Here is a 26,676-nt window from a genome sequence, read left to right as displayed (position 1 = left end):
TTACACAAATTTTTAAAGAGACTATCCTTTCTGAGTCTAAAATTCTTCAAAATAACTTGAAAATGTAATATAAATGCAAACATTCAGCCGGGCATGGTGGCACACGCTTGTAATCCCCGCGCTTGGGAGGTGGAGACAGGAGGATCATGCAGGTTCGAAGCCAGCCTCGCTGGCTTAAGAGATCCTGTTTCCAAAAATAAAAAACTACAAAATAGGTCTGGGAGTGTAGCCCGGAGGTAGAAGGGCTTCTAGGAACGCCAGTACCACCAAAAAAAAAAAAAAAAAGCAAACTTTCCCCTGAAGCATTATATATACAGTATGTGTATATAAAAGTATATGATATGCAGAATATATTACATAGTCATATTTTCAAGGGTGCTTTAGATTTTCAGTTAGCTACTAGGCAAGATTAGTTGGGGATGAGCCTACCACAGTATCTAAGAAGAAAAGAGTTTTCAAAGACCAGAAATATATCTGAGTATTGAATTTTGTAATGAGCATGTTGTTATTTTAATATCCAGGATAACAATGTAATTATTGACCTTATATCCTTTAACATTTAGCATTGTAGAACAAACCTACACCCCTGCTGAATGTGTCAGCCAAGCCATAGACATTAATGAACCAATAGGCAATTTAAAGAAACTACTAGAACCAAGACTACAGTGTTCTTTGGATGCTCATGAAATTTGTCTGCAAGATATCCAGGTAATTTTTTTGTTTTTAGATTTGAATTTCAGTATGCATAGTAATATTTTTGTTTCTATAGCTTTTATTTCTATAAATACATGTGACCTGATTATGATAAAACTTAAGCATTTAAAAATTGGAATCCATTTAGCAAATTTTCTCTATTTAAATATAAAATTATTATATTTAGCAGGGCATGGTGGTACACACTTAAAATCTCAGCTTTCGGGAGACTGAGACCAGAGACGATTGTGGTTTGCATACAGCCTCAGCTACTTAGTGAGTCCCTCCTTCAAAATAAAGAATAAAAAATAGAACTGGGGGTGTAGTTCTGAGGTAGAATGCCTCTGCGTTCCATCCCTTGTTCCACAAAAAATAAAATAAAAATTATTACATTTGCCAGGCATGGTGGGCACACGCTTGTATTCCCAGCACTTGGGAGGCTGAAAGTGGAGGATCACGCAGATTCAAAGCCAGTGTCAGATACTTAGTGAGGCTCTCAGCAACTTAGTGAGACCCTGTTTATAAATAAAAAATATAAAAAATAGGTCTGGGATTGTAGCTCCGAGGGTAGAAAGCCCCTGGATTCCATCCCCAGTACCACATACACAAAAAAATTACTACATTTAAGTGATTGAGTATCAAGTCAGGCCTTTTTAATTTTTCATTACTACAAAATGAGAAGTTTAAATAAATTGGTATCAGAAATTAAATACAGTATAGTAGAAAGCATATTCACCTTGGAGAGACTGAAGTCTATTTCTAGCTGATTTCCACTTCTTTGTGCATCAATTTTCTTACCTTTAAAGTGAGATCCTATAACTAAATGATCCTTAAATTTCTTTTCATTTTTCCTATAGTAAATTTTGAATAAGAATTTAAATGTCAACTGATTTCTAGAATATATTGCAATACAATTTTACCTGTTATAGCATTGGCATGTTTGAAGCATATTCACAGTTTTTATGCAACATGTTAAAATCTTTTAATGAAATTTATGTATTTCAGTTACTACTTAACCATATAGTAATCTTTTCCTTTTAATATATGTCTAGTGAATGGTTATCTAAGAAGAGGATATTGCTCTTCTGACTTGACATTGTACCCAGTTGAGTCTAGAAGTTGTAGCATTTACAGTTTGTTTAAACAGTGAGAGGTTAAATTAGCACAATCTTCTTGGAAGGCAGTCTTAACATTTAGTATCTACCAGTATTAAGTGTGAAATACATAGTATTTCCACTTCAATGAGTTATTCCTACATAAATGCTCACTTGAGTAGACAAAGATGTACATATGAAAATGTTCATTCATGGCTTTACAAGCACTGACAATAACTTAAGTGTTCCCAGATCAGGAAACTCAATAAATTCCATAGAACAAAATTCAAAATAGCTATTTAAAAAATAGTAAACTAGAGTTAGAAGGGCAGGATATATTTAATGAAAAAATACTTGCAAAACATCTCTAAATTATCCCATTTAATCTTTATTTCAGTCTTTGAAAGTGATATTAATGTTCTACAGATGTTTAAAAATTGAAATTTGAAGGGGTTACATAATTTAGCCAATGTGTGGCTATAGTGGGGTACGCTGGAATTTGTAAGCCTATGTTACTCTAAAACTCTTCACTTGTTTGAAGTACACCCAGTGTCACTGGACTTTGCCAGGTTTTACTCATATGTAAAATAAAGGAAAACCTGGACTTAATATCTTTAGTTGTTGTTCAGCTCCAACATGTGTTGGGTCTTTTATGCCTGACATATCTATAATGAAAGTATATCTGACCAATCTATAATGAAAGTTGGGCCTCCAAAGTACCCAACTGATTCTAGGGTTGTCAGGCAATATAAGTTGGATAAATGGAAGTATGTATAAGTTGTAGTATCGCAGAATTAAAAACTAGACTTGGATCGAAGGGCATTTCACATTCCTCCCTGTTTCCCCCTCCATTGGTCATGCCAATTAGTGAAACCATACACCTACAGTCAGAATACTTGCTGCTTCTGGTAATGCTCTTATGTTTTTAGGTGAATGCTCACTTGAACAGTGATATAACAACCATCAAGTTTCAACCATTCTAAAGAGTACAACACAAGATTATAGACCATGCTTAATTTTGTCTTTATGCTAGCTCTTAGTAAACTAGTTGTTCATTACCTGAGAGCGTTCAGAATTACACATTTCATAGCTGCTAGTAGATAATAGTGTCTACTAGACAAGGAACAAAAATCTTCATTTAAAAAGAATTTTACAGGTTTGAGGATAGCCTTAGCTACTTAGCCAGGCCCTTGGCAACTCAGTGAGACGCTGGTTCAAAAAAATAAAAGACTAAATTATAGGGCTGAAAATGTAGATAGGAAGTAGAATGCCCCTGGGTTCCATCCCCAGTACCACACAAAAATTTTTTTTTTTTTACAAAATATCAGAAATTGTTATGGCAAGGAGTAAAACTGTAATGTTTAACTTGTCTCCCTAGTAACAGTTTGTCTTGTCCCTGCTCAAGTTGACTTGAATCAATATCTACTTAAGAATATAGGTTGTGTGTGGGTGTTGGTGTGTGTAAATTAGAAAAATTATTTGTGCCATGACTACAATATTAACTAAGTTGAAAATGAAAGTGAGAGGAGATTTGTACCTTCAGTGATATAATATGTAAATATACACAGATATACATTATTCGAGGTAGTTATATTGGAAGCCTGTTTTCAAGCTGGTTTTTAAAGAAAGTATCTGAAAGTCAGAATTACATTTTATCATCAATTTGCTGTTGTGAAATGCATTCACTATAAGGAGATGTGTAGGAAAAAGGGCATTAATGTTCAGAGGAATTACAATTAAAGATAATCGTAGATCAAATTAGTAAGGCTGTAAATTCTTTTATTAATTTTGTGGTCAGAGATTTAGAGTGAACCCTAATCTTTTATAACATTGTTTATAAGGGAAGAATGACAGGAATATGTTGATAAGTTTAAATTGTCACTACTATTTAAACAATTCCTATTCATGAGTGACATTTTATTATTTTTTTTACATTAAATAAATTTACAGAATAAATAATTGCCTTTTGCCATTATTTAAGATTCCAGCCTAAACTCTAGAGGTAGAAAATTGACACTTAAATTTGCTGGCTTATGCTTTTCCTCAGTTACTACCCTAGTGATTAAAATATCTTTAATTTTGGCAAAGAATTAAATGCTATGACAACTTGGATGATTGAACATGTTCTTAAATTTTAATTAGTATGCTGATTAGGTCCTGTTTGTATCCATTTATCCTTGGTATTTATTTATACTAAGCCAGGGGTAGGGACTTTAATCTAATGATTGAGTTAAAATGCTCTTGTTTTACCCATATTTAGCTAGATCCAGAGCGAAGTTTATTTGACCAAGGAGTAAAGACAGATGGAACTGTACAGCTTAGTGTACAAGTAATTTCTTATCAAGGTAAGTTACTTTTAGTGGCAGTGACTTAAAAGTCTATCTTATTCTTTTTGATATAAGTTAAAGTGATGTCAGAGCATCAAATATGCATGCTTTTGATGTAGTTTTTGTATCTGTCAAGTTGAAGCAGATAGCATAACACATCTCCCCAGACTTAATAAAATAAAGGGGCATATAACATGGTAGTAAATAGCAGAATCACAGAGAGCGCTGGAAGAGAACAGGTTCTAGCCAACTTCCTAAGAATGCGCTAGCCACATTGAAGAGCTGCACTGCCAAGGAAGCTGCTCTGCTGCCATGATCTGAAACATACTACATCTGGAAGCTACCACAAAAGCTGTCAGCTTGGAATCATGCTGCCTTTACAGTGAGCAGCCACACTAGTCCAAAAATGTCACATACCTGCTTGTCCTTTTATCTCATTTTTAAATAGAAGGCTCATACCATTGAATGTAGAGCCTGTCACTTCTGAACTTTATCTGCAAGAAAATTTAGTGTTTACAGTTTAGCACCGAGGGAAGAAAGAATTCACAAAGAATGTGGATCACGATATTTTACAAATACAGTTTAAATACACAAGTTGGAGCAGGGCATGGTGGCGCACATTTGTAATCCCAGCATTCTGAAGGCTGAGACAGGAGGATCATGATTCGCAGACAGCCTCAGCTACTTAGGCCCTTTGCAACTCAGTGAGACCCTGTTTCAAACTAAAGAATAAAAAATAGGGCTGGGGGTGTAGCCTAGAGATAGAATGCCCTGAGTTCCAACCCAAATACCACAAGAAAAGTACACAAGTTGGAAAAGAAAATTAGAAAACCATTTTTGATAGGCTGAATTGTACTTTTAAAAAATGTCATTTAATTGGCTCTAATAAAAGTTTTAAAGTAACTTCTGAACATATAATATTGCTTGTGGTTGTATTCCATAAATCAAAGTTTTTGTTAGACTTTGAAAATGGTAGTTACCTACTTATGATTTATAATCCTCCCAAGATTGATTGTTGGTATGAATAAGAAAAACATTAATTTTTTTTCTTTAAAAGCGTAATGTACTTTCAGTGCAAGTTTTAAAAAGAGTTGACTCAAAAGCCATAAAACTGAAATTTGGATGGAGGATTAGGGAATGAATCTTGGGGAAATGTTTTTTAAATTTAATTATTTGTATTATATATATTTGAAAAAGTGGCCTCTCTGTATCACCTAATGAATGAGGGTACATTTTCTTATACTGGTTTTCACAGGTTTGTTTTTTTTTTCATGTTTGCCTTAAATTTATAGATTGCAACAGATTCAGTAAATACAGTTAAATGATATTTCAGTTTTTTAAATCTATCATTTTAATATAAGTATTTGATATTTCAATACAGGGCTAGTTTATTTAATGCTAGAATAAATTATAGTATATTTTATTGACAGTTATATAGATAGCATTAAATAAAATAACTGGTATAATTTCTTAATTCTAATTTCTAAAACATTTAAATGTTTTTATTTGGGGTAAATAGGCATTGTGGAGTCTGAATTAATAAATCATTCACCTCATCTATTTTGTTCACAGAAATTACAGTTCTTTTTTTAATTTGAAACAGAGTCTCACTGAGTTGCAAAGGGCCTCACTAAGTAGCTGAGCCTGTTCGCGAACCTGGATCCTCCTGTCTCAGCCTTCCAAGTACTGGGATTACAAGTGTGTGCCACCACGCCCAGTGAAATTACAGTTCTTTAATACCTTTCTTTATACTAGGGTTTAAATATATTCTGGCTATGGATTTTTCTTCATTGTTGAAAATGATAATCAGAATTTAGTGGTATCAGTTTAATTTGACAAAGTCAGCATTGTTTTAAGTAGCTGAGGCTGGCTGCGGAATCTTCACTCCTCCTGTCTCAACCTCCTAAGTACTGGGATTACAAGCATGTGCCACCGTGCCCGGCTGTCAGCATTGTTTTAAACACATGTACTTTTCTTTCAAAAAAAGAGCAGAAGCTGGGCATGGTGGTATATGCTTGTAATCCTAGATCTTGGGAAGCTGAGACAGTAGCATTGCAGGTTCACAACCAGCCTCAGGTACTTAGTGAGGCCTCCACAACTTAGCAAGACCCTGTTTCAAAATAAAGAATAAAAAATAGGGCTGGGGGTATAACTCAGAGGTAGAATGTCCATGGGTTCAATCCCCAGTACTGGGGGGGGGGGGAGGATCAAAATTTTAATTTGCTTAGAAAGATTTTTTAAAATCTTACGGTACATAACTACTCATCTATAGTCTCCCTAGTATCATTTTTAATTTTTACTCCATTTTGATAGTTTTTATTAGTACTTTTATTGTGGTAAGAATTGGTACTTTTTTCCTAATGATGCTTATAGATAGAATATATATGTGTATATGGTTTTAATTATTGTGTAGAAATTGTAAGACTAAATAATTTTTTAATATTCTTCACCCAGATTCCTCAAACTTTCATTACATTTGCATTTTTCCCCCCATACACACATTATGTTATTCAGTTGTCTAGGCCTCAGTTGCACACATGATCCCTTACTGTCCTAAATCTATCAGGATTCTTTTATATGATCACAGTATAATTTAAAAGTCAGGAAATTAATATTGATATAATACTGTTATTGTAAAAGTTCTATTAAATTGCATTTAGTATAGTGGTCTATTAAGTTCTCTATGTTACTAAAAATATTTAAAATGAAGTTTTTTGTGTATCATTTGGGAGCATATGAACTAAATTTTTAGTGTGAGATTATGTGTTTTTATTTAAATTTATAATTTTTTGAATCCAATGTTAAGGAATTGAGCCAAAGCTAAACATCCTTGAAATTGTTAAAACCGCGGAAACTGTTGAAGTCGTCATTGATCCAGATGCCCACCATGCTGAAGCAGAAGCACATCTTGTTGAAGAAGCTCAGGTGATAACTCTTGATGGTACAAAACACATCACAACCATTTCAGATGAAACCTCAGAACAAGTGACAAGATGGGCCGCTGCACTGGAAGGCTATAGGAAAGAACAAGAACGCCTTGGGATACCCTATGGTAATAAATACATGATTATTTGTTAGGTAGAATAATAAGAATTAAGTTTGACATTGAAAATACTAGGGTGAGTAAGTTATGATCTACTTTAAATGTAGAATTTTTAGAAAGAATATTGACTTTTATCTCTTTTGTTTTGAACTATAGCAATGTTAAGCACATAGGATGAGCAGACACTGTCCTGGGAGCTGGAAATACAAGGAACTGTAAAACAAATCTGCCCTTAGAATGTTCACAGTGGTAATTGTCACAAAAGAAACATTGAAGCGGTCAATACTTTGTATATACAAAATAATCCCAAAGGGATTGTAGTGGCCTGAGAGAAAATTGGGGAAGAGTTTATTATAGACTAGAAACTATTGTGCAGAAAAGGACACTGCAGACAGGGAACATTAGGTATAGAGATTAGATCTGGAAGTACACAGTGGTGTGAGAAGATGTAGTGGACAAGGAGTTATTTCCTAGCTTTATAGAGCTGTTTTTGATCAATGAAAGTGATAACTGAAGAACGAATGTGGCAGATGTACTCCTAGAGTACATCTGACATGAGACAATGTACTCCTAGAGTGTATACAGTACTGGTAATGCCTAGACTAAATGATTTCTGTGTGAGTGGAAAAGGAGAGGTAGGTGAGAACAATAGTAGGACTAAACAGATTGTACGAGTGTAGAGAAGAGATCAAGAGTTGAGTGACAGAGGCAACACTCCTGCCAAAAACTGATGACATCTTCATTACATGTCATGAACCGTTACCATATGTCAGGCAAAGTACCAAATGCTGGGCTTATGATGCTGGGTAAGGGCAGCATGCTTTTGAAAGCCTCCTTGGGAGTGGGGAAGGCATGGTATGGGAAAGGTTCTTGAGAAAGAGCTTCTGTCATGGCACTAGAATGTGGGGTGAAAGTGCATATTCAGCTGGAGGGAGTCAGAACATAGGTTCAGGTGAGCAAGATTCTGCTGGAGATGAGGGTCTTGTATGGGACTCATTTACATCAAATTTGTATTTGAAGCCATAGAAGTATATGTGATTCCTGATTATAGAAAAGAACACAATGTTAAATCCAGGCTCCTGTGTGTTTAGGGGTAGTAGGGTAAGAAGTAGATGAAGAGGTAGAAAGAAAATAAGAACTGTATTTAGTAGTGAAACTGAGGAGAGTTTGGATGACTAGGACTCAGATGTGTGAGAGTCAGAACACTTACTCATTTTAATGATCAGAGGGTCACTGGTAAATTGATATGAAAGTAACTGTAGAATTGGAAAAACGAAGCTTAATTATAACGAACAAACATTTTAGAAACTAAGAAATTTGCCAGACGTGGTGGTGCACAACTGTCTTCCCGGTACTTGAGAGGCTGAGACAAGAGGAGACACTTTCAACGACAGCCTCAGCACAGCACCCTGTTTGAAAACAAAAACATGGCGGGGTGTGGTGGCGTACGCTTGTAATCCCAGCTTTCGGGAGGCTGAGACCAGGAGGATCCCAGTTTGCAGACAGCCTTAGCTACTTAGTGAGGCCCTCTGCAACTTAGTGAGACCCGGTTTCAAAATAAAGAATAAAAAATAGGGCAGGGGTATAGCTCGGAGGTAGAATGCCCCTGGGTTCCATCCCCAGACCCGCCAAAAAAGGAAAAATAAATAAAAAGAAAAAAAAGAAAACAAAAACATGGAAAGGGCTGGGAGTATAGCTCTAAGGTAGAATGTCCCTGGGTTCAATCCCTTGTACCACAAGAAAATAAAAAGAAGAAACTTGATTATAAATGCTTTGTGGAGGGCAAGTATGGAAATGGTTCAGGAGTTGTTGGTAACCTTAATGTATTTGTAGATAAAATGGCATTGTTTACTGGGATGTTACTTGAAATATAATGAGATAAAAGATGAGGTATATAGTTAATCTTCAAGAGATAGGAAAGAAAAAAGATATAATGGTTGAAAATACTAATGGCCCTCCTGTCGGTGGGTTCCACATCCTTGTCAACTGTGGATTAAAAGTATTTGGAAGAGAGCCGGGCGTGGTGGCATACGTAATCCCCGCGCTTGGGAGGCTGAGACAGGAGGATCGCACAGGTTCGAAGCCAGCCTCAGCTACTTAGTGAGGCTTTCAGCAACTTAGACCCTGTTTCCAAATAAAATATAAAAAAGGTCTGGGAGTATAGCCCAGAGATAGAAAGCCTCTGGGTTCCACCCCCAGTACCACCAAAAAAAAAAAAGAAGTATTTGGAAGAGCTGGGCATGGTGATACATTCCTGTAATCCTAAACTTGGGAGGCTGAGCGCAGGTTCAAGGACAGTCTCACCAAGTAGTGAGACTCTCATCAGCCTAGTGAGACCCTGTTTAAAAATAAAAATAAAAGGGTTAGCTTGGAGGAAGAATGCATCTGGGTTTAATCCCCAAAACTATAAAGCCAAACAACAACAAAAAAGTATTTGGGAGAGAATAAATTGTGTCTCTAACTGAAAATGTACAGATTTTTTTCCTTATTATTTCTTATAGTACAACTATTTACATAGCACTTGCATTGTATTAGATATTTTAAGTTATTTAGAGTTGGTCTAAAGTATGTGGTAGGATGTCATATGCAAATACTTTGCTGTTTCATATAAGATACTTGAACATCTGAGAATTTTGGTATCCCTGAGGGGAAGAAGGTATCCTGAATCCAATCCCCTCTGGTTACCAATGAATGACTATGAAGCTACTTTTTAACACATAGAAGCTACTGATGCTGTATTTGCCCTTCATGTTAGCAGTTGAGTCATCTAAGGAGAGAAAATGCTGAGGAAAGAAGGGAGCATAGAAAGTCTTGAAATGCTTTTACAGAGCTTTCTGTATTTTCCACAAGAATTCTTCAGTAGTAGAATCTTTTATGGACAGTAGTATACAAAAATGAATTTTAGGTAGCAAGATTATAAACTGTGACTCAGAGTTCCTACCCGACAGTGTTACTTACTTAGAAGAATACTCAAACACTTGAGATTTATTGAGATGTAGGAAGGATTTTAAAAATCGTTGATGACTTGTCATGAAATTCTTACCTGCTAGAAAGTTTTAGAAATGATATTTTTCTTAGGAAGCTTATCATTTTAGGTTTCTATTTCTATGCTTGAAAGTAGGTCATTGGCAGGTTTCTTAATTCTGAGCAACTTGAGATCAGCTATAAGGAATGTTAAAACTTACTAAAAGTAAAATCAAAGTCCAAATTCTTACTTTTGTCCTTTGTTAAATATTGAAAATACAGATTTGTTGAGATTTTTCATTTTTATCCTTTCTTTCCATTTGATAATTAAACAAAAAGTATGCAAACTCATGTTTTGGGCCTTCAAAATTATGAAATATTGACATTTAAATTACTATTTATCACACAAAAATAGATCAAGTTTGATTCATATATATCATTCTTCAACTTCATTGGTAAATTCTATCATTTATTGTGTATCTTTTAAATAGCTTTAAAGAAAGAAAAAATGTCTTAGGAGAAACAGTAGATTCCTTACACACCCAGTTCACTTGTGGCAATTGTGTTTAGCTCTATTGTTTTTAATCATTATTGTCTTTATATTACTGTAGATGAGAGTTCTATTCCATGCAGAACAAAATGAAACCTTACCCTTCCTCATTTTGTAATATTATTATAAAATTTTTTTTTACATCATTAGTCATTGTGTGCCTTATGAGTGCTTATTTATTGTGTAGTCATGATTATATTTACTTGCACTTATATTTCTGAAATTCAAAATTGACTTTTTTTTTTAGTTTTTTAGGTTCGTAGACATATTTTCTCCCATTTCCAGTAATCTGTATCATGCCTATTGTTAGGTATTTCCGAATTCTCAGATCTGAATTGAATCTTTTCTGCATCTGCTGCAAAGCTTTCTGTCCTATCCTTATTCTTTTACAGTGCTGAATCTCCATTTTTCTGAATCTAATACTTTTGATTTTTATAACTTTAGTCTCTTGTTTATGCTTTATGCATTGTTCTTTCATTCTTAGGATACCTATGAATTTTTCATAGTTTTATATGTCTAAATATACTTGTATATTCATTCTCTCTCTCTCAATTTTATTATAGAATATTGAAGTTGAAAAGTCACTTTTCCTCAGTATTCCATTATTCTGTACTGTGAAACCTGTAAGGATATCTTGATTCTAGTTTCTTAGTACATTATATTTTTAAATTTCCTGAAGATATTTTAATTTTCTGCTCAGAATCTCTGATCTTCATTTTGGGTTAGTGACAGTGTAAATCTTTGTTTCATTGTAGATTTATGATTTAAGCACAGTTTCAATCCAGCCCTTTACTATTGAATATAGTAGCTACTAGTCACATGTGAGCCCTTGAAAGGTGCCTGATCAGAATTGGGACATGCTATAAGTATCAAATAACCCAATACAAACAAAATGTAAAATCTTTTAATTTTTTGCTGAGATAATATTAATATGTGTTGAGTAAGATTAAATATATTAATAAAATGAATTTTACCTGTTTTTAAGTGTAGCTAATCAAAATATAAAATTTCATGGTAGGTCTTATTTATTTATTTATTGTCAGCACTGATCTAGACAATTGATTATAGCCTTTAGCTCTGGAAGTTTCTCTTGCTTTTTTTTTTTCGGTCTGGGTATGGAACCCAGGGCCATTCGTTCGACCTCCTAGCTACAGCCTCTGTCCAATTTTTTTATTCTTTATTTTGAAACCCGGTCTCACTGAGTTGCAGAGGGCCTCACTAAGTAGTTGAGGCTGTTCGCAAACCACGATCCTCCGGTCTCAGCCTCCTGAATGCTGGGATTACAAGCGTGTGCCACCACACCTTGCCAAAAAGGGTCTCACTAAGTTGCTGAAGGTCTGCGCTGGCCTCCATCCTCCTGTCTCAGCCTCCCAAGTGCTAGGATTACAGGCATGCACCACTACGCCAAGCCTTTTATTTTGATACTTACCTTCTATGTTCTTTTTTCTAGAACTCCTATTGAATCTTCTGGATTAACCTGTTTTGTTTTTCTTCTCTATTTTCCAGCTCTGTCTTTTTGTATTACTTTCTTCCAAATTTTCCTGATTTTATATTGCAGTCTGTCTGATTGTTAATTTACAGGGAGCCTTTGTTCCTTTTCATACCATTCTGATCTACTATATTGATTATCACATTTCCCCTTAACCTTTTTTAATATGTGGATTATAGCTGGTTTTTAAAAACCTTTCTTTTCTTCCCTTTTGTGTGTGTGTATCTGTGTGCGTGCTAGGGATGGAACCCAGGGGCATTCTGCCCCAGCCCTTTTTATTGTATTTATTTTTTGAAGCAGGATCTTGCTAAGTTCTTAAGGCTAGCCTCAAATCTGCAATCTTCCTCTCAACCTCTCAAGTACTGGGATTATATGTGTGTATCAGTACACTTGGCTGGATTTTTTTTTTTTTTTTTTTTTTTTTTTTTTTGGTGGTGGTGGTGGTACTGGGGTTCCTGGAAACCCTTCTACCTCCAGGCTACACTCCCAGACCCATTTTTATATTTTTATTTGGAAACAGGGTCTCCTAAACCAGCTGGCTGGCTTCGAACCTGCGCGATCCTCCTGTCTCTGCCTCCCAAGTGCGGGGATTACAAGCGTGCGCAACCACGCCCAGTTTTGGCTGGATTTAACTTTAAAAAAAAATTTTTTTTTTTTGTTCTTACTCTCAATTTTTTTTGTTTATTTTTGTTAAGGTTTGTTTTAAGTCTCTGAAATACCTCATTATTTTTGGCAATCTTGTTTATATTAAGAGAAAGTAGGCTGATTAAATGGAATATTGTCCTCTTCTCTAAAAGATTGAAACATGTCAGTATGTGTAGATCTTTCTGTTGGGTCTCTTCAACTTACAGAATTGGTCACCTGTCAAGAATAGAAGATTGTGTGAGCGTTTAGGGGTTGATGCATATGTGATTGCCATTCTAAAAGCGGAAAAAGAATTGGGGCTGGGAGGCAGTAGAGAGGATCTCACACTCATTTGGAGACTGGGCCTATTTTCCCAGTATCCACTTATGTCTTTCCACACTTAAAGTGTTCAGGTGTCCACGTGTGTGAGATGCTCCCATTGAACTGTCCCCTGAGAAAGAAGGAAAAGCCGAGGAGGTTCTGACCATGCCACCTGTTTTAAATCAAATTCCTCAAATTGTATCATGGACTCATAATTTTGCTATGCCTGCAAGTGTTCAGTGGGTGGCTAGAAGCAGGATTTTAAAGACTTAAGGTATCTGCTTCCATTTTGCATCTACCTTCTTTTCTCTGAGTCACCTTGGATTCCAGAAACAAGTTATGATCAATAAACTTCTTGTGATGAGTTAAAGCAACCCCCCAGCCAACGGCAACATTCTTATCAGGCAAGGCCCAGCCTGATAAGTCCTTGGGTAATGATGGATCAAACCACACCCAACCAATAGCACCTGCTTTGGCAGCCGAAAAGCCTACAGCTATGCAAACTCCCAGCCCCAGCTTTCATGCCTAGTCTGTAAAACCTCAAAATTATTGTTAGCTCCCCAGAGACAAGGCTAAGGATGTGAATACCCTTGTCTTCCCAGTGTAGCAATGCTGATTAAATAAGTTTCTTTCATGGTTTTTACCAAACAAGTAAATTAGTGATCCCCCCCGCCCTTGACTTTAAGCATCTCTTGCTACCTGGAAGCTTCATGACTGAGTCACTACAGAGGTTCCACAGCAAGGACAACTTCATTGGTATCCTTCTGAGAAGACGTTTAGGTCATAATTTCCCCTATTCTGCCAAATTAATTATCACTGTGCTTATTGTCTTCAAAAACTAGTTGAAATCTTCCATTCATGTCTGTTACTTTGTACTTTTGGGGGGGCACTGGGGATTTAATCCAGGGGGCATTCTACCTCTGAGCTATACCTCTAACCCCTTTTTTAGTTTTGTTTTCAATTTTTTAATTTTGAACTGGGGTCTCGTTAAGTTGCTAAAGCTGTCCTGTGAACCTCAGTCTTCCTTTCTCAGCCTCCTATGTACTGAGATTACAAGCTTGAGCCACCACACCCAGCTGATTTTATATCTTTTAAAAATTCTTTTACTAAGGTCTTAGAAAAAAAGAGGCAGACTATTCATAGGTAATTTGGCACATTATGCCAGAGTCCTGATATTTTAAGAAAACAAATCAGACTAATGTTTTTTCCTTTTGTGATCTTGATAGTTTTTTGTCAGTTTCGGTGTTAGGTTTTTTAGATTCAGTTCTTATCTGTTCCCTTACTCTCCTTTGTTTTGTTTCTTGTTGTTTTCCCTCTATTCTCTTGGACCTGAGCCTTCTCTTTCCCTTTCCTTGGTGTCATCCCTATGCTTCCTTCTTGTGTTTCCACTCCTCCCAGTTTCTCCTTCTTTTAAGTTTGATAAACTCCCCTAGGGCTTTACTGTTCCTCCCTTTAAGTTCCACCATGGACCCTTGCACTCAGCTGCTGTTGGATTTGGCAAAACTGTTCTTAGCAGTTGCTTTTAGCCTGACCTATTGTTTCAGTGAATACTTGGCTGTGTTCAGGTTTTCCTGTGCTCAGATTTATTGTTTCGCCTTCACCCATGTACATTTTACAGAATGTGAGAATATCTTGTCACCTGATTTTATTAGAAACATCAATACATGGCTATTTTGCCCATAAGGTTTTTGTTTTTGTGTATTCAGAAAAATTAAAATGTACTACCATCTTCCTAGAATCCTTCCTCCCTTCACTTCACTGGATAAATTTAAGAAAAACGTTTCCTGGGCTGAGCATGTTCTTCAGTACAGAGTGCTTGCCTAGCATGTACAAGGGCCCTGGGTTCTATGCCCAGCACACCAAAAAAAAAAAAAAAAACTGGAGCTGTCAATCATATTTGGATGTTTGCTTTATCTTCATTATAAATTTGGCTCTTGATAAATGTTACTTTTACCATTTTTACCACTTAGAGATTCAACAAATGTATATGCTAGGCACTATGATAGAGTTTATGTGGATACAGTCCTTGTATTTAAGCCCTTAATAGACTGTGGGTGAATAGCTGAATAAGGCGATTAGTATGTTCTAAGTGGCATAAGGGTAAACACAGGAACAGATGGCCTTTTACAAGAAGGAAAAGAAAGAGTACATTTTTCATATTTTAGAGAAGACTAGATTCATAGAGTCCTTAGGCAGTGCAACACATATTTAAACTTGTATAATTTACTCCATTTTTTCAGTATTAATCATATATTTTATTCTTCTCTTTAGCCTTTTGGAGAACAATTTTGCATTTTTTTTTCTTGATAAAATGTGTAGAACCAAGTGACTCCAACATAAATTTAGATTGAAAATTGACAGGATAGCAGGTTCTTAGCCAGCCTCTGCAACTTAGCAAAGCTTTCTGCAACTTAGTGAGGCCGTTTTCAAATAAAAAATGGGGCTGAAGGTGTAGCTCAGAGGTAGAAAATCTCCAAGTTTAATCCCCAGTACCGCAAAAAGAAAGAAAGAAAGAAAGAAAGAAAGAAAGAAAAAGAAAGAAAGAAAGAAAGAAAGAAAGAAAGAAAGAAAGAAAGAAAGAAAGAAATTGAGCTTGGCAAGGTGGCACATCATGTCTAGCCCCAGCTACTCAGGAAGCTGAAGCAAGAAGATGGCAAGTTTCAAGCCAGCCTGAGCAACATCATGAGACTCTGTCTCAAAAATAAATAAAGCAAAACAAAAGAGATTTAGGTTGAGAAGTTGAAAAGAAAATGGGGATAAAATATAGCAGAAAAATCTTTTTAACTTAATAAAATGACTTTATTTTACTTTGGGGGAAAAATCTGTCTGAATTTTATATGTATGTGTATGTTAACTGTAAATATTATATTTAAGATGGAACTAGGCTAAAGGTACTATTTTTTTTTTCTAGATCCTATACAGTGGTCCACAGACCAAGTCCTGCATTGGGTGGTTTGGGTAATGAAGGAGTTCAGCATGACTGATATAGACCTCACCACACTCAACATTTCGGGAAGAGAATTATGTAGTCTCAACCAAGAAGATTTTTTTCAGCGGGTCCCTCGGGGAGAAATTCTCTGGAGTCATCTGGAGCTTCTTCGAAAATGTATAAAATTAGAGTTTTTATCTATTTACATTGTAACTTAAGTTTAATTTTATTTCTTTTAACTTTGTTTTCATCCTGTCATTGCTAACTAATAATAAGTAGCTCATTAATAAGCAAACCATTAATAGTTAACATTTATTAATTACATTAAGATAGTGCTGAGAGTTCTCTGTGTATTATATCATTTAATCCCTATAATAATGCCAGATAACATTGCTTTCTTTTTTTAAAAATAGGACTGTGAGGCTTCAAGTGCCTCACATGGCGACAGAGCTAGGGAATGTCAGTCAGGATTCTAACCCAAGCTTACACTAGAATCCATGTTCTTAACTCAGACACTGTGCCCTTCCTTAGCCCTTCCCACTACACTGCCATTGCAGTTTCATCAGTCAGTTCTTCTGTTTACTACAGATCTTCTAGAAGCAAGATCATTTGCCCACAGGTGGCTTCTCTTTTATCATGGGGTTAAATCGTTTTAAATGTCTATTATTAACTGGATAGGGTAGTAAGAGAGAAAAGAAAAGTGTAAATAAGGATCCCACCGTCTTGAGTTTGAAACTACTGGTGATAAGTGTTTCCATTTATGTCCCACAGACATTAATATGCAGAAAACTTAGAAAATATTTGGCTGCAAAATAAAAACTCAAATAAAGGCATTTTCTAAAAAAATTTATTTATTTCATCATATTTCAGTGACTATTAGCATATTGTTTAAGATATCTTAGCACCAACCCATCCCCTAGTACTGTTTTATATATCAGAGTTACTAGCTAGATCCATATATTTTAATTCGTAAGTAGGTCAGACTCTCAATTTTTTTTAAATTATGGGTGAAATTGTAACAGTGCTCAGTAAAGGAAGTACTTTGATGGAGGATTCTTCCACAGTAATTTAATGCTTTGCATTTCCATCCAAGAATGAAGCTCTGGAGAGAGGCATTACCTCAGTATTCATCCATAGTTTTGCTCTCATGTGGATTCTTTGAGACACTTTTTTAAAAGTATCGATCATAGTAAAAGACTGACAGTCATTGAATTTATAGGGTGTTTTTTTTTCCTGTTTCAGTTCTCATAGATTAATAAATTGACTGTCTTGTTTGAAGACTTTGGTCATTAGTTTCACATTTTCTTCTCTGTAGTTTTCAGATAAATAAGGTAAATTCTGGTTTGTTTGGGTTCTTATGTTGTATCATGTTTTCTTAAACATTTCCTTATAAGAGTTCTTAAACATTTCCTTATAAGAGTTCCCAAAGACAGTGCTTAGACTATAGTTTTCCCCAAACTCATGGTTTTCCCAGTCTCTTCCAGGACAACTCTGTTGTGGTTGTCTCTTCCTGATTCTTCTGGTGCTCTATAAACTCAAACTCTTCATAGACTTGTCCTGGTTCAGAAGGCAAGAGTCTTGTGTTTCTTTCCATTTCCATGCAGTAGAGTGAGTCTACCTCAGTAAAACTCTGCTCTGGATTCTTGCTTTGTTTTTAAAAGCAACAAATCCCCACAGACTAGATAAGTATCTCACAGAAATCCTTGCTGCTTTGACCAGGGTCCTGTGCTCTGCCCTGGCACGGAAATCCTATCTGGCTTGAGACTCTCATGGTCAGCTCAGAATTTGCAGCATGGGCTGAATGATATGTAGGACTATTTCTGGCAGATGTTCTCTAACTCACAAGTTCTGCTTTTCAGAACAAGGTCCCTTGAGCATCTGTAGCATGTCTCTGAAGGGCACCGAGTCCTACAACAGAACTGTTCATTGGCCCGGCCTGTTCCCTTCATCCTTGGTGATCTCTCAAGGAGAAGCAGTGCTAGAGAGGTGTAGAGCTGCTTCTGCTGCAGATACATGTTGGATTACCTACCTGAGATTACCTGCCTCCTGCCTACAGGTCCCCTTATGCCGAAATTTCATCCAAGTAATACTCTTCTTGCAGAAGATGGTTATTAGTGGTTATGTAGCATGCTTCTTAATGTAAATATCTTCTGTCACCAAAGCAAAGGTCTTAGTTTGTTAACAGTATTCTTTAGGAAAAAGAATTGTTTTATACCTGTAGACCCTAATATCCTTTTTTTTTGTAAAATCGCTCTGTATTTCCAAGGCTTTACCTCTAGGGATTCTTGCCTTTCCTTCCTTCATAGCCAAGATTTTGGAGCTTCAGGGGAATAAATTTAGAGTGCCTTTATGTTCTTGTATCAAGCTTTCACACACTGTTTCTTTGTTCTGTTATCTCGAGTTCCCAAAAAACAGACCAAACTCAAATCTGCAAATTAAGGCTTAGAGGTTGATTTTATATATTGGTCACACCTAGGCTGTGTCATGGTTGTTACTTTCTGTTTTGCCTCTCTTGAGACTAGGAGACCTCCATTTTTGTCACAAATGAAACAATTTTAATACCACTTTTCCAGTGTTAAGGTACTTTTATAAAATTCCAAGAAGAATCTGCCACAAACATAAGGAATGGTGTTTTCTTCAAGAGAAGAGTTTAGAACTAGAAGTCTGGATAAAGCAGTAATATATTCAGTTTACAGAAAAGTTCACTTTACACTCTGCTTTTTAAAATTTTTCTTTATTCCTCACAATAACCTCCTGAGGTGGTAGATGTGGGCATCTCATTTAGATATTAGGAAATTAATATTCAGGGAGTTGAGTAATTTACCAATGCTATATAGTAAGTAAGAGATGAAATCTGAACCCAGATATGTGAAACTACAAATAATTTTCCATGTAAGTGTTATATTATCAGGATCCTCAAAGAAAACTCATATTTGTTGGATAGGATTCAGACTTCTTAATCCCCTACTTTTCAGCTCTGTGGAACTGGATCCAGGCATGGCCCCTTAGTCTTGCTGAGGTCCCAGGACCCACTCAGAACCCAGAATGATTACTGATGGGTTCAAATTCACAATCAAGACAGAAGTGTAGTTTATGATGGGCTCTAAATGGGATGAATTAATAGAATTCAGCACATGAAATTACTGTTTAACAGGGGAAAAAATAGCATTTGAGCTGGGAATAGTAAATGGATAGTTCTGCAGAGGGTTGTGTTAAGACCTTGTTCAATATAACACATTGAAAACTATTTGTAGACATGTTAATTATTTAGTTTCAATTTTGACATTGAGGAGGGCTATAATTTCATTGAGAATTTAATTAGTATTAAGTAAGAGCATTATAAAGTTAAAGCAGCTCTTTCAAAAGTGGATGTTACAACAGATCATCTCTGAGGTTTTTTGGTACAGAATCTATTTCTAAATAATTTCAGATTGATATATATTTCCTTTGATCTGATCTTGGAGTTTTTAAAACTTTTACATAGTTTTAGGTAGATAAACTTAGATACAGGTTTTTATACTTAGAAAACTATGGTTCTTTTGAGTGATTGTTCTGAATGCTATAAGAAAGTTGAATTCTCACTCTGGTATTTCTCTTAGAAATTTGCCTTATAAAGTGACCATTTATTTTTTAAGTTTTTTCGCAGTAAGTTTTAGGTTTTTTTAATATTTTTTCTTTTTTGTTTGTTTGGGTTTTAATTATAGAGCTCCCTTTCAAAAGGATTTTGTTCATTAAGTTGAACTTTACTAGATTATAGTTCTTATTTCTGGTTTTAAATGAAAACAAAATTTTTTTGTGTATTCTTCAGATGTGTTGGCAAGCCAAGAACAACAGATGAATGAGATAGTTACAATTGATCAGCGTGAGTATTCATTTACCAAAAGACTGTCAATCTCTGCCCATTTATCAATATGTGGTTGTGTGAGTTAATATTTTTATTAGTATTAGAATGTGAGTTCTCATTTGTCTGCATTTTCTCCAGTATATATTATACAATTTTTATGAACAAATGTTTTTATAATTCATTCTCTAATGTGTATGCCCCATTAAGTTATCATTTCAAACAAAGAGATAACTTTTACTCAGTAAGTTAAGAGTCATCTCTGAAACTTTGGGATTTTATCCAAAACTTTCTTATATTGAAGTCTCATCACCACGAACTCCATTGTGGTATGAGACTAATGTACCAGTAAAGTATAAAAATAAATAAATACATTGAATAGAACATGAAAATAATGAAATCTTAATTAGGGAACATTAGTTAAATTGATTTCATTTAATATCATTCAAGATTTTTTTTCACTGCTCATATTGGAAGAAAAATATTTTCCCCTTGGCTTTTTTCTTGCAGCTGTACAAATTATTCCAGCATCAGTGCAGTCTGCTACACCAACTACTATCAAAGTTATAAATAGTAGTACAAAGGCAGCTAAAGTTCAAAGAGCTCCAAGGATTTCAGGAGAAGATAGAAGCTCACCTGGAAACCGAACAGGTATTTTTGCACTAACTCATGTTTATAAAATAAATCAGTTATATTTTATTTCACTGCATGAAAATATGAGTGTGGACTATTTGGCAGTATTTAGACAATATTTATAAAACAAAAATTTGTTTTGTCATGGCTGAGATCTGAACCAGAGGGGGCAATGTATGTTGCCTGTTTGCTCTGTGTTAATTTATAAAACTATGGCCAATACTTGTTCCTCTTGTTAATTTAGGAAACAATGGTCAAATCCAACTATGGCAATTTTTGCTAGAACTTCTTACTGACAAGGATGCTCGAGATTGTATTTCTTGGGTTGGTGATGAAGGCGAATTTAAGCTAAATCAGCCTGAACTGGTTGCACAAAAATGGGGACAACGCAAAAATAAGCCTACAATGAACTATGAGAAACTGAGTCGCGCATTAAGGTAAACACTTACTACTTTTTTTTCTAATATCAATCTTTTCTAAAAAGTAGTTTCTTACTATAGATATAAGTATTTTTGTGTAATGTTACTAAAGTACTTCACTTCTTTAGAAAGTATTGCTATTTTCTTTACATATTTTTAAGAAGCTAATATTTTTATACATGTTATATTAAAAATGGCCTTGGGTACATGCAGCATTTTAAAAAAACTATCCTAGAATTATTTGTTTTTATCTTATATAAAAGCAGATGTTTATTTTTTCTGTTTTTTTGGTTTTTTTCTAGTACTGAGGATTAAACCCAGGGATGCTCTACCGCCGAGCTCCATCCCCAGCCCTTTTTCTTATTTTTATTTTGAGACAGTATACTAAGTTGTTGAGGCTGGCCTCAAATTTGGGGTCCTCCTGCCTCACCTCTTGAGTAGCTAGAATTGCAAGTGTGGGCCATGATTCTAAGCTCTTTTCATTTTTATATCAGACAATGCTGCTGTCATTTGCATAAGTAAATTGATTGGCTACAAATTTCAGTAAATATCTGTATACAATCTTCGATTTTTACAAGTAGAAATAAGTAAATATCTGTATATAATTTTCTATTTTTACAAAACATACTGGTTTGTTTTTCTTTTATTTATAACTCTCCATAAGTAATAGGAACTTTCTTTTTTCATTTTTTTTCTTGAGATGGGGTCAGTGTCCAACTTGATAGTAAATTATGTAAAAAATTTTTTTGTACTATCAGAAATTATAGTGGTAGAAATTCACTGGATCTGAAGAGAATATATACATACAACGTAGAGTTGTGTATAATAGGAGGGAGAGTGAATATAATGAAGTAGTTCTGCAATATACTGCTATATTTCTTTTTTTTTTTTATTTCTTATTTTAGTGTGTGTGTGTGGGGGGGGGGGGTACTGGGGTTCCTGGAAGCCCTTCTACCTCCAGGCTACACTCCCAGACCTATTTTATATTTTTGAAACAGGGTCTCTTACGCCAGCACAGCTGGCTTCGAACCTGCGCGATCCTCCTGTCTCCGCCTCCCAAGCGCGGGGATTAGAAGTGTGCGCCACCACGCCCAGCTTATACTGCTATATTTCTAAATAACATGCTTTTTTGCTTCTTCATGTTTCACCTGGACATTCTCCATGAATTTCACACTTAGAGATTATGATTTCGCTTTCATCACTGTACATATACATTCCTTTTCCATCTCCCTACCCCAATGTAATTGTATAGAGATTTTGGTTAGATTGCTATTTATTGTTACAGAATTATGGCCATTATGTAGTTTAACATGAGTATTTTTCTTTTTTGGATGACCTTTTGTTTTTAGAATTCTTTTTCAAAGATGCTTAACTCTCATTGTATTTTTCACTTATTTAGTCCTGAACACTTTGCCAACTCTCCAAAAATCCTCTCTATTATAATTAGAATTAAAACTGCTATTTTTGACAGTTGATACAGGTTGTATACATTTAAGTCCTTCAAAAGTATAAGTAGATTATTAGAATTAATAAATATTCTCTCCCAGGTTGATGTAAGTTTCAGTGTAGCAGCCATCAAAATCTGAAGTTTTTTTCATAAAACTTGATGAGAAAATTACAAAATTTATATGGAAATATAAAGTATCATGATACATCTCTTCTTGTACTCATAGAAGACAAAGATTATCAAAGTATACTTGGTCTACAGGGTATTGGGATTGATCCTAAAACTATAGTATTAAGGTAGTATTCTATTTGTTTAAAGACAATAGAGCGACGTAGAGGGCCCAAATGTAACCAAGAATATATAAGCATTTAACTTAAATGACAGTGGAAAGAAAACATGAGGAAAGACTTGCTTTCAGTCAGCAGTGTTAGGGTAATTGACTAACCTGTGGGAAAGTAGAGGAGGAGAGTGCTCTGTGACCACTTCTTCAATGTGACAGAAATCAAGTCTCGGTAGCTCCCTGTCTAGCAGTGAAAAAGTAAAATGGGAAAGCATCTAGGGATACCTCCATGACTTCTGGCAATGGGGAAGATATTTAAACAGAATTAAAACTATAAAGGAAAAGGATGATTCTTATTTCAATTAAAAAGGTGTAATTATCAAAAACTGCTATTAAACCGGGAGTGGTGGAGCATGCTTGTAATCCCAGTACTTGAGAGGCTGTGAGAGGAGGATAGTGCAGGTCGAAGCCGGCCTCAGCTATTTACTGAGGCTCTCTGCAACTTAGTGAGACCCTGTTTACAGATAAAATTTAAAATAGGTCAGGGTGTGGCCCGGAGGTAGGAGGCCTCTGGATTCCATCCCCAGTACCACAGGAAAAAAGAAAAAAGCTGCCAATAAGAGTGAAGCCAGGCACAATGGTACACTCTGATCCCAGTACTTGGAAGGCTGAGACAAGAGGATTATAAATTGGAACAAAGCCTCTGTAGCCTCCGCAACTTAGTGAGATTTTGTTTCAAAGTGAAAAAGGTCTGGAGTTAGAGCTCAGAGATAGAAAATTCCTAGATTCAGTCTTCAGTCTCCTCCCGCCCCCCAAAAAAGTCAAAGGCCAGCTACATATATCTACCATAAGAGTGCTACCTGTTATATCTAAAGAACTCTTATAACAAGAAAAAAATTTTTAAATGGACAGGAGACTTGAATAGACACTTCAGCGAAGAGATTATGTGGCCAGAATATAAGCAAATGTGCACAACTCCACAGTAATTAGTGAAATGCAGTTTAAAACAACAGTAAAATAGTGTAACTCTCCCAACCCCAGAATAAGTAAAATTAAAAAGATTGCCTGTACTGTGTGTTGGTAAGAATATGGAGCAATGGGAATGCTTCCACATGTTTCATGTGAATGTATAAAGAAAAGCAGTGGGAATACTGTCATGAAGCCGGCTTGTTTTTGCCTTTTAGAGTGGGAGGGGCAGTTAATAGAAGGACACATAGAGGGGATTGATATGCTGGCAGTGTTGTTAGAACCTGATTGATAGTTAACAGGTGAATGTTCACTTTGTAACATATTACTGAGCTGCTAACTTTTGTGTTCTGTCTCTTTGTGTGATATATATTCACAGTTTAAAAGCATTTTAAAATATAGGTTTCAAAAAATAGGTAAGGAAATCATATCTATGAAAATGCAAGCCGGGCATGGTGGCGCACGCTTGTAATCCCAGCATTCTGGAGGCTGAGACCGGAAGATCGCGGTTCATGGACAGCCTCAGCTACTTAGTGAGGCCCTCTGCAACTTAGTGAGACCCTGTTTCAAAATAAAGAATAAAAAATAGGGCAGGGGATGTAGGTTGGAGGTCAAATGCCCCTGGGTTCCATCCCCAGACCCGAAAAAAGAAAAAAGAAAAAGAAAAGAAAATGCAAACATTGGCTACCTTTTCACTTCATTTTAGGAAAAGGACAAATGCACCGAATGCTATTACAGATAAATTTCACAAATGAAGAGAGTTAAAAATATGAGTTTCAAAAGAAAAAATTTTTTTTCTGAATATCCAAGTATTGTATACCTTTGCATTTTATTTTAGGGAGTGAATAATTGCAGTGAATGCTCCTATATACATTCCATCATGCATCTACTAGATTGAAGAAAGGAATATTAAGTAAAAGTGTAATTTGTCTGTGTGTATTCTTTTGCCTCTTTCTTAACAAGGAAGATGATAATACTAATTCCATTTCCCTTCTAGAAAGATGAAGCTTTCTTGCTCTATTTTTCTATTTATGACAACCTCACATATTAATGTAGAAATTTTTTTAAATTGAAATGCCTATAGCATTTTAAACTGAATGATGAGAAATTAGTGGCTTCTGGGTTGAGATTGAAGTTATATATTAATGTAATTGACAAAAACACAAGACCGTTAATATCTTTTACTTTGAAAATCAAAAGTAACTATATCCATGCTGCTCAGGAATTGGTAAAAGATGACAGAATTTTTCACATATAGGTCTGTCTTTTCATTAATGGATTCTTAATTAAGCTGAGTAGCTTTTATAATAAAATCCTACTACATATGGTAGTTTGCATCACAGGCACGTTTGCAAATAGTTGTTTTTGTTAGCATCTCTTTGTCCAAGGGCAGTGCAATTTTAAAACAATAGTTTCACAGTCTCACAGAAAAGAGCTTCACTTTTTTCTCCCTCTGTTGTTGGGTAGAAAAACACCCTAGTGCATAGTGGTAAATGAAATGCTTTCCACAGTAAATATAAATCCAGCTGTTTGCATCTCCATAGGAAACAGTGATGAACTAGATAGACTTCTAGAATGATTTTCTCAAATCTGCTTAGGTAAGCTTAGAAACATTTTTTAATAATATTCATTTTATGTTTTTCTGTATCCTCTTTTCTCCTAACACTTTTACTTAATCTTTTGAAGCCTCTGTTGGGTTTGGAAAATTTCTTTGCAATTTGGAAAGTCTCTCTGTAGTAAAATGATAAAGATGAAGAAATGTCTACATCATGATAGGATTTATGCAAGACAGAAAGGTAGCAGACAGCCAGCAATCTATAGAATATGTATGTCTGGTTTTTAGTTGTCTGGGTTCTTATCAATATACTTTATATTTTATAGAGGACTAAGTGCCAGTAATTGTGTCCTAATAAGTATTTTATAAAGATTATCTCTTTAATCCTCAACAGTTCTGTGAGGGTAAGTACTGTCTTTAACCTAATTTTATAGATGAGGAATAAAAGCTTTACAGGAAAAATATTTTTTCATGTGGTCACAAAGACAGTAAGTTCTGATACCAGATTTTTTCAAACTTAAAAACCACTGTTGTTCTCTTCTACTGCTATTCCCAAGGTCTTATTTTATCTTTTTTTTTTAAGTTAACAATCATATTTGTTTTTAAACAAACTGGTTTATCAAAAATCTGCTTTGAAAGTTAATTATATAAGGTTTTAGAGTACTGAGCAATCAAAGATTTTGTAAATGTGTTGGAGTTTCCTTAGGAACGTTAAATATTCTTTATAACGTCATTATTAGCTGCTGTTGTGGTTGGTACGAGTCTGCTAGGCTTCTGCTTATGGCGTAGTCTGTGAAACATAAGGAGTCTGAAGTCTTCATTTATATATACAGTCCGAATGTGTTTTTTCTCTTTCTAAAGGTATTACTATGATGGCGACATGATTTGTAAAGTTCAAGGAAAGAGATTTGTATACAAGTTTGTGTGTGACTTGAAGACTCTTATTGGATACAGTGCAGCAGAGTTAAATCGTTTGGTCACAGAATGTGAACAGAAGAAGCTTGCAAAGATGCAGCTCCATGGAATTGCTCAACCAGTCACAGCAGTAGCCCTGGCTACTGCTTCTCTACAAACAGAAAAGGATAATTGAAGCCCAGGACTTTCTGGGAATCCAAGGTCTTTCTTAAATATTTAGAGCAAGCATTGCTCTTACCTTTATTACAGAATTTAAATCTTTTATTTCTAGATTGTACAAGCTGATGCATGGTTTTTTTTATAAATATTTCATACTCTTGTGAATTTGGATCTTTTTACTTTGAGCATATATTTTAGAATACGTGTATGTTGAAGGATCACCATAATGTCTGCAGTGTGAAAGCTGCTCCATTGTGGGATCGTTTGTTAACAGTCGGAGAAAGCTGAACTGGTCAGTATTAATGTCTAGCCCTACCAAAAATAGTCATTAGCATCTGAAGATGGAAGGTCAGTGAAGTGTCCCAGGAAACAGTCTGGCCTCACTATTGAAAATATAACTGTTTCCCTCTGTGGCAGCTTTAGATGT

General features: G+C 35.3%; 1 protein-coding gene across 1 annotated transcript in view; it reads left to right on the top strand.

Moving 5' to 3' along the window:
* The window catches only part of GABPA (GA binding protein transcription factor subunit alpha), a gene marked incomplete at both ends in the record, with an annotated part of 29,098 nt that extends 2,833 nt beyond the window's left edge, over positions 1–26,265 (top strand). Inside the window, 8 exons of the mRNA XM_080696252.1 lie at positions 564–708; positions 4,048–4,132; positions 6,921–7,166; positions 16,017–16,211; positions 19,843–19,896; positions 20,386–20,526; positions 20,753–20,945; positions 26,037–26,265. Coding sequence (XP_080552378.1) covers positions 564–708; positions 4,048–4,132; positions 6,921–7,166; positions 16,017–16,211; positions 19,843–19,896; positions 20,386–20,526; positions 20,753–20,945; positions 26,037–26,265 — 1,288 coding nt within the window. The remainder of the gene's footprint in view (positions 1–563; positions 709–4,047; positions 4,133–6,920; positions 7,167–16,016; positions 16,212–19,842; positions 19,897–20,385; positions 20,527–20,752; positions 20,946–26,036) is intronic.
* Positions 26,266–26,676: the final 411 nt, after the last annotated feature.

The sequence above is a fragment of the Muscardinus avellanarius genome (genome assembly GCF_963383645.1).
Source record: "Muscardinus avellanarius genome assembly, chromosome: 5".
Lineage (NCBI taxonomy): Eukaryota > Metazoa > Chordata > Mammalia > Rodentia > Gliridae > Muscardinus > Muscardinus avellanarius.
The sequence above is the reverse complement of the archived record's forward strand: the minus strand, read 5'-3'. Positions and strand labels throughout refer to the sequence as shown.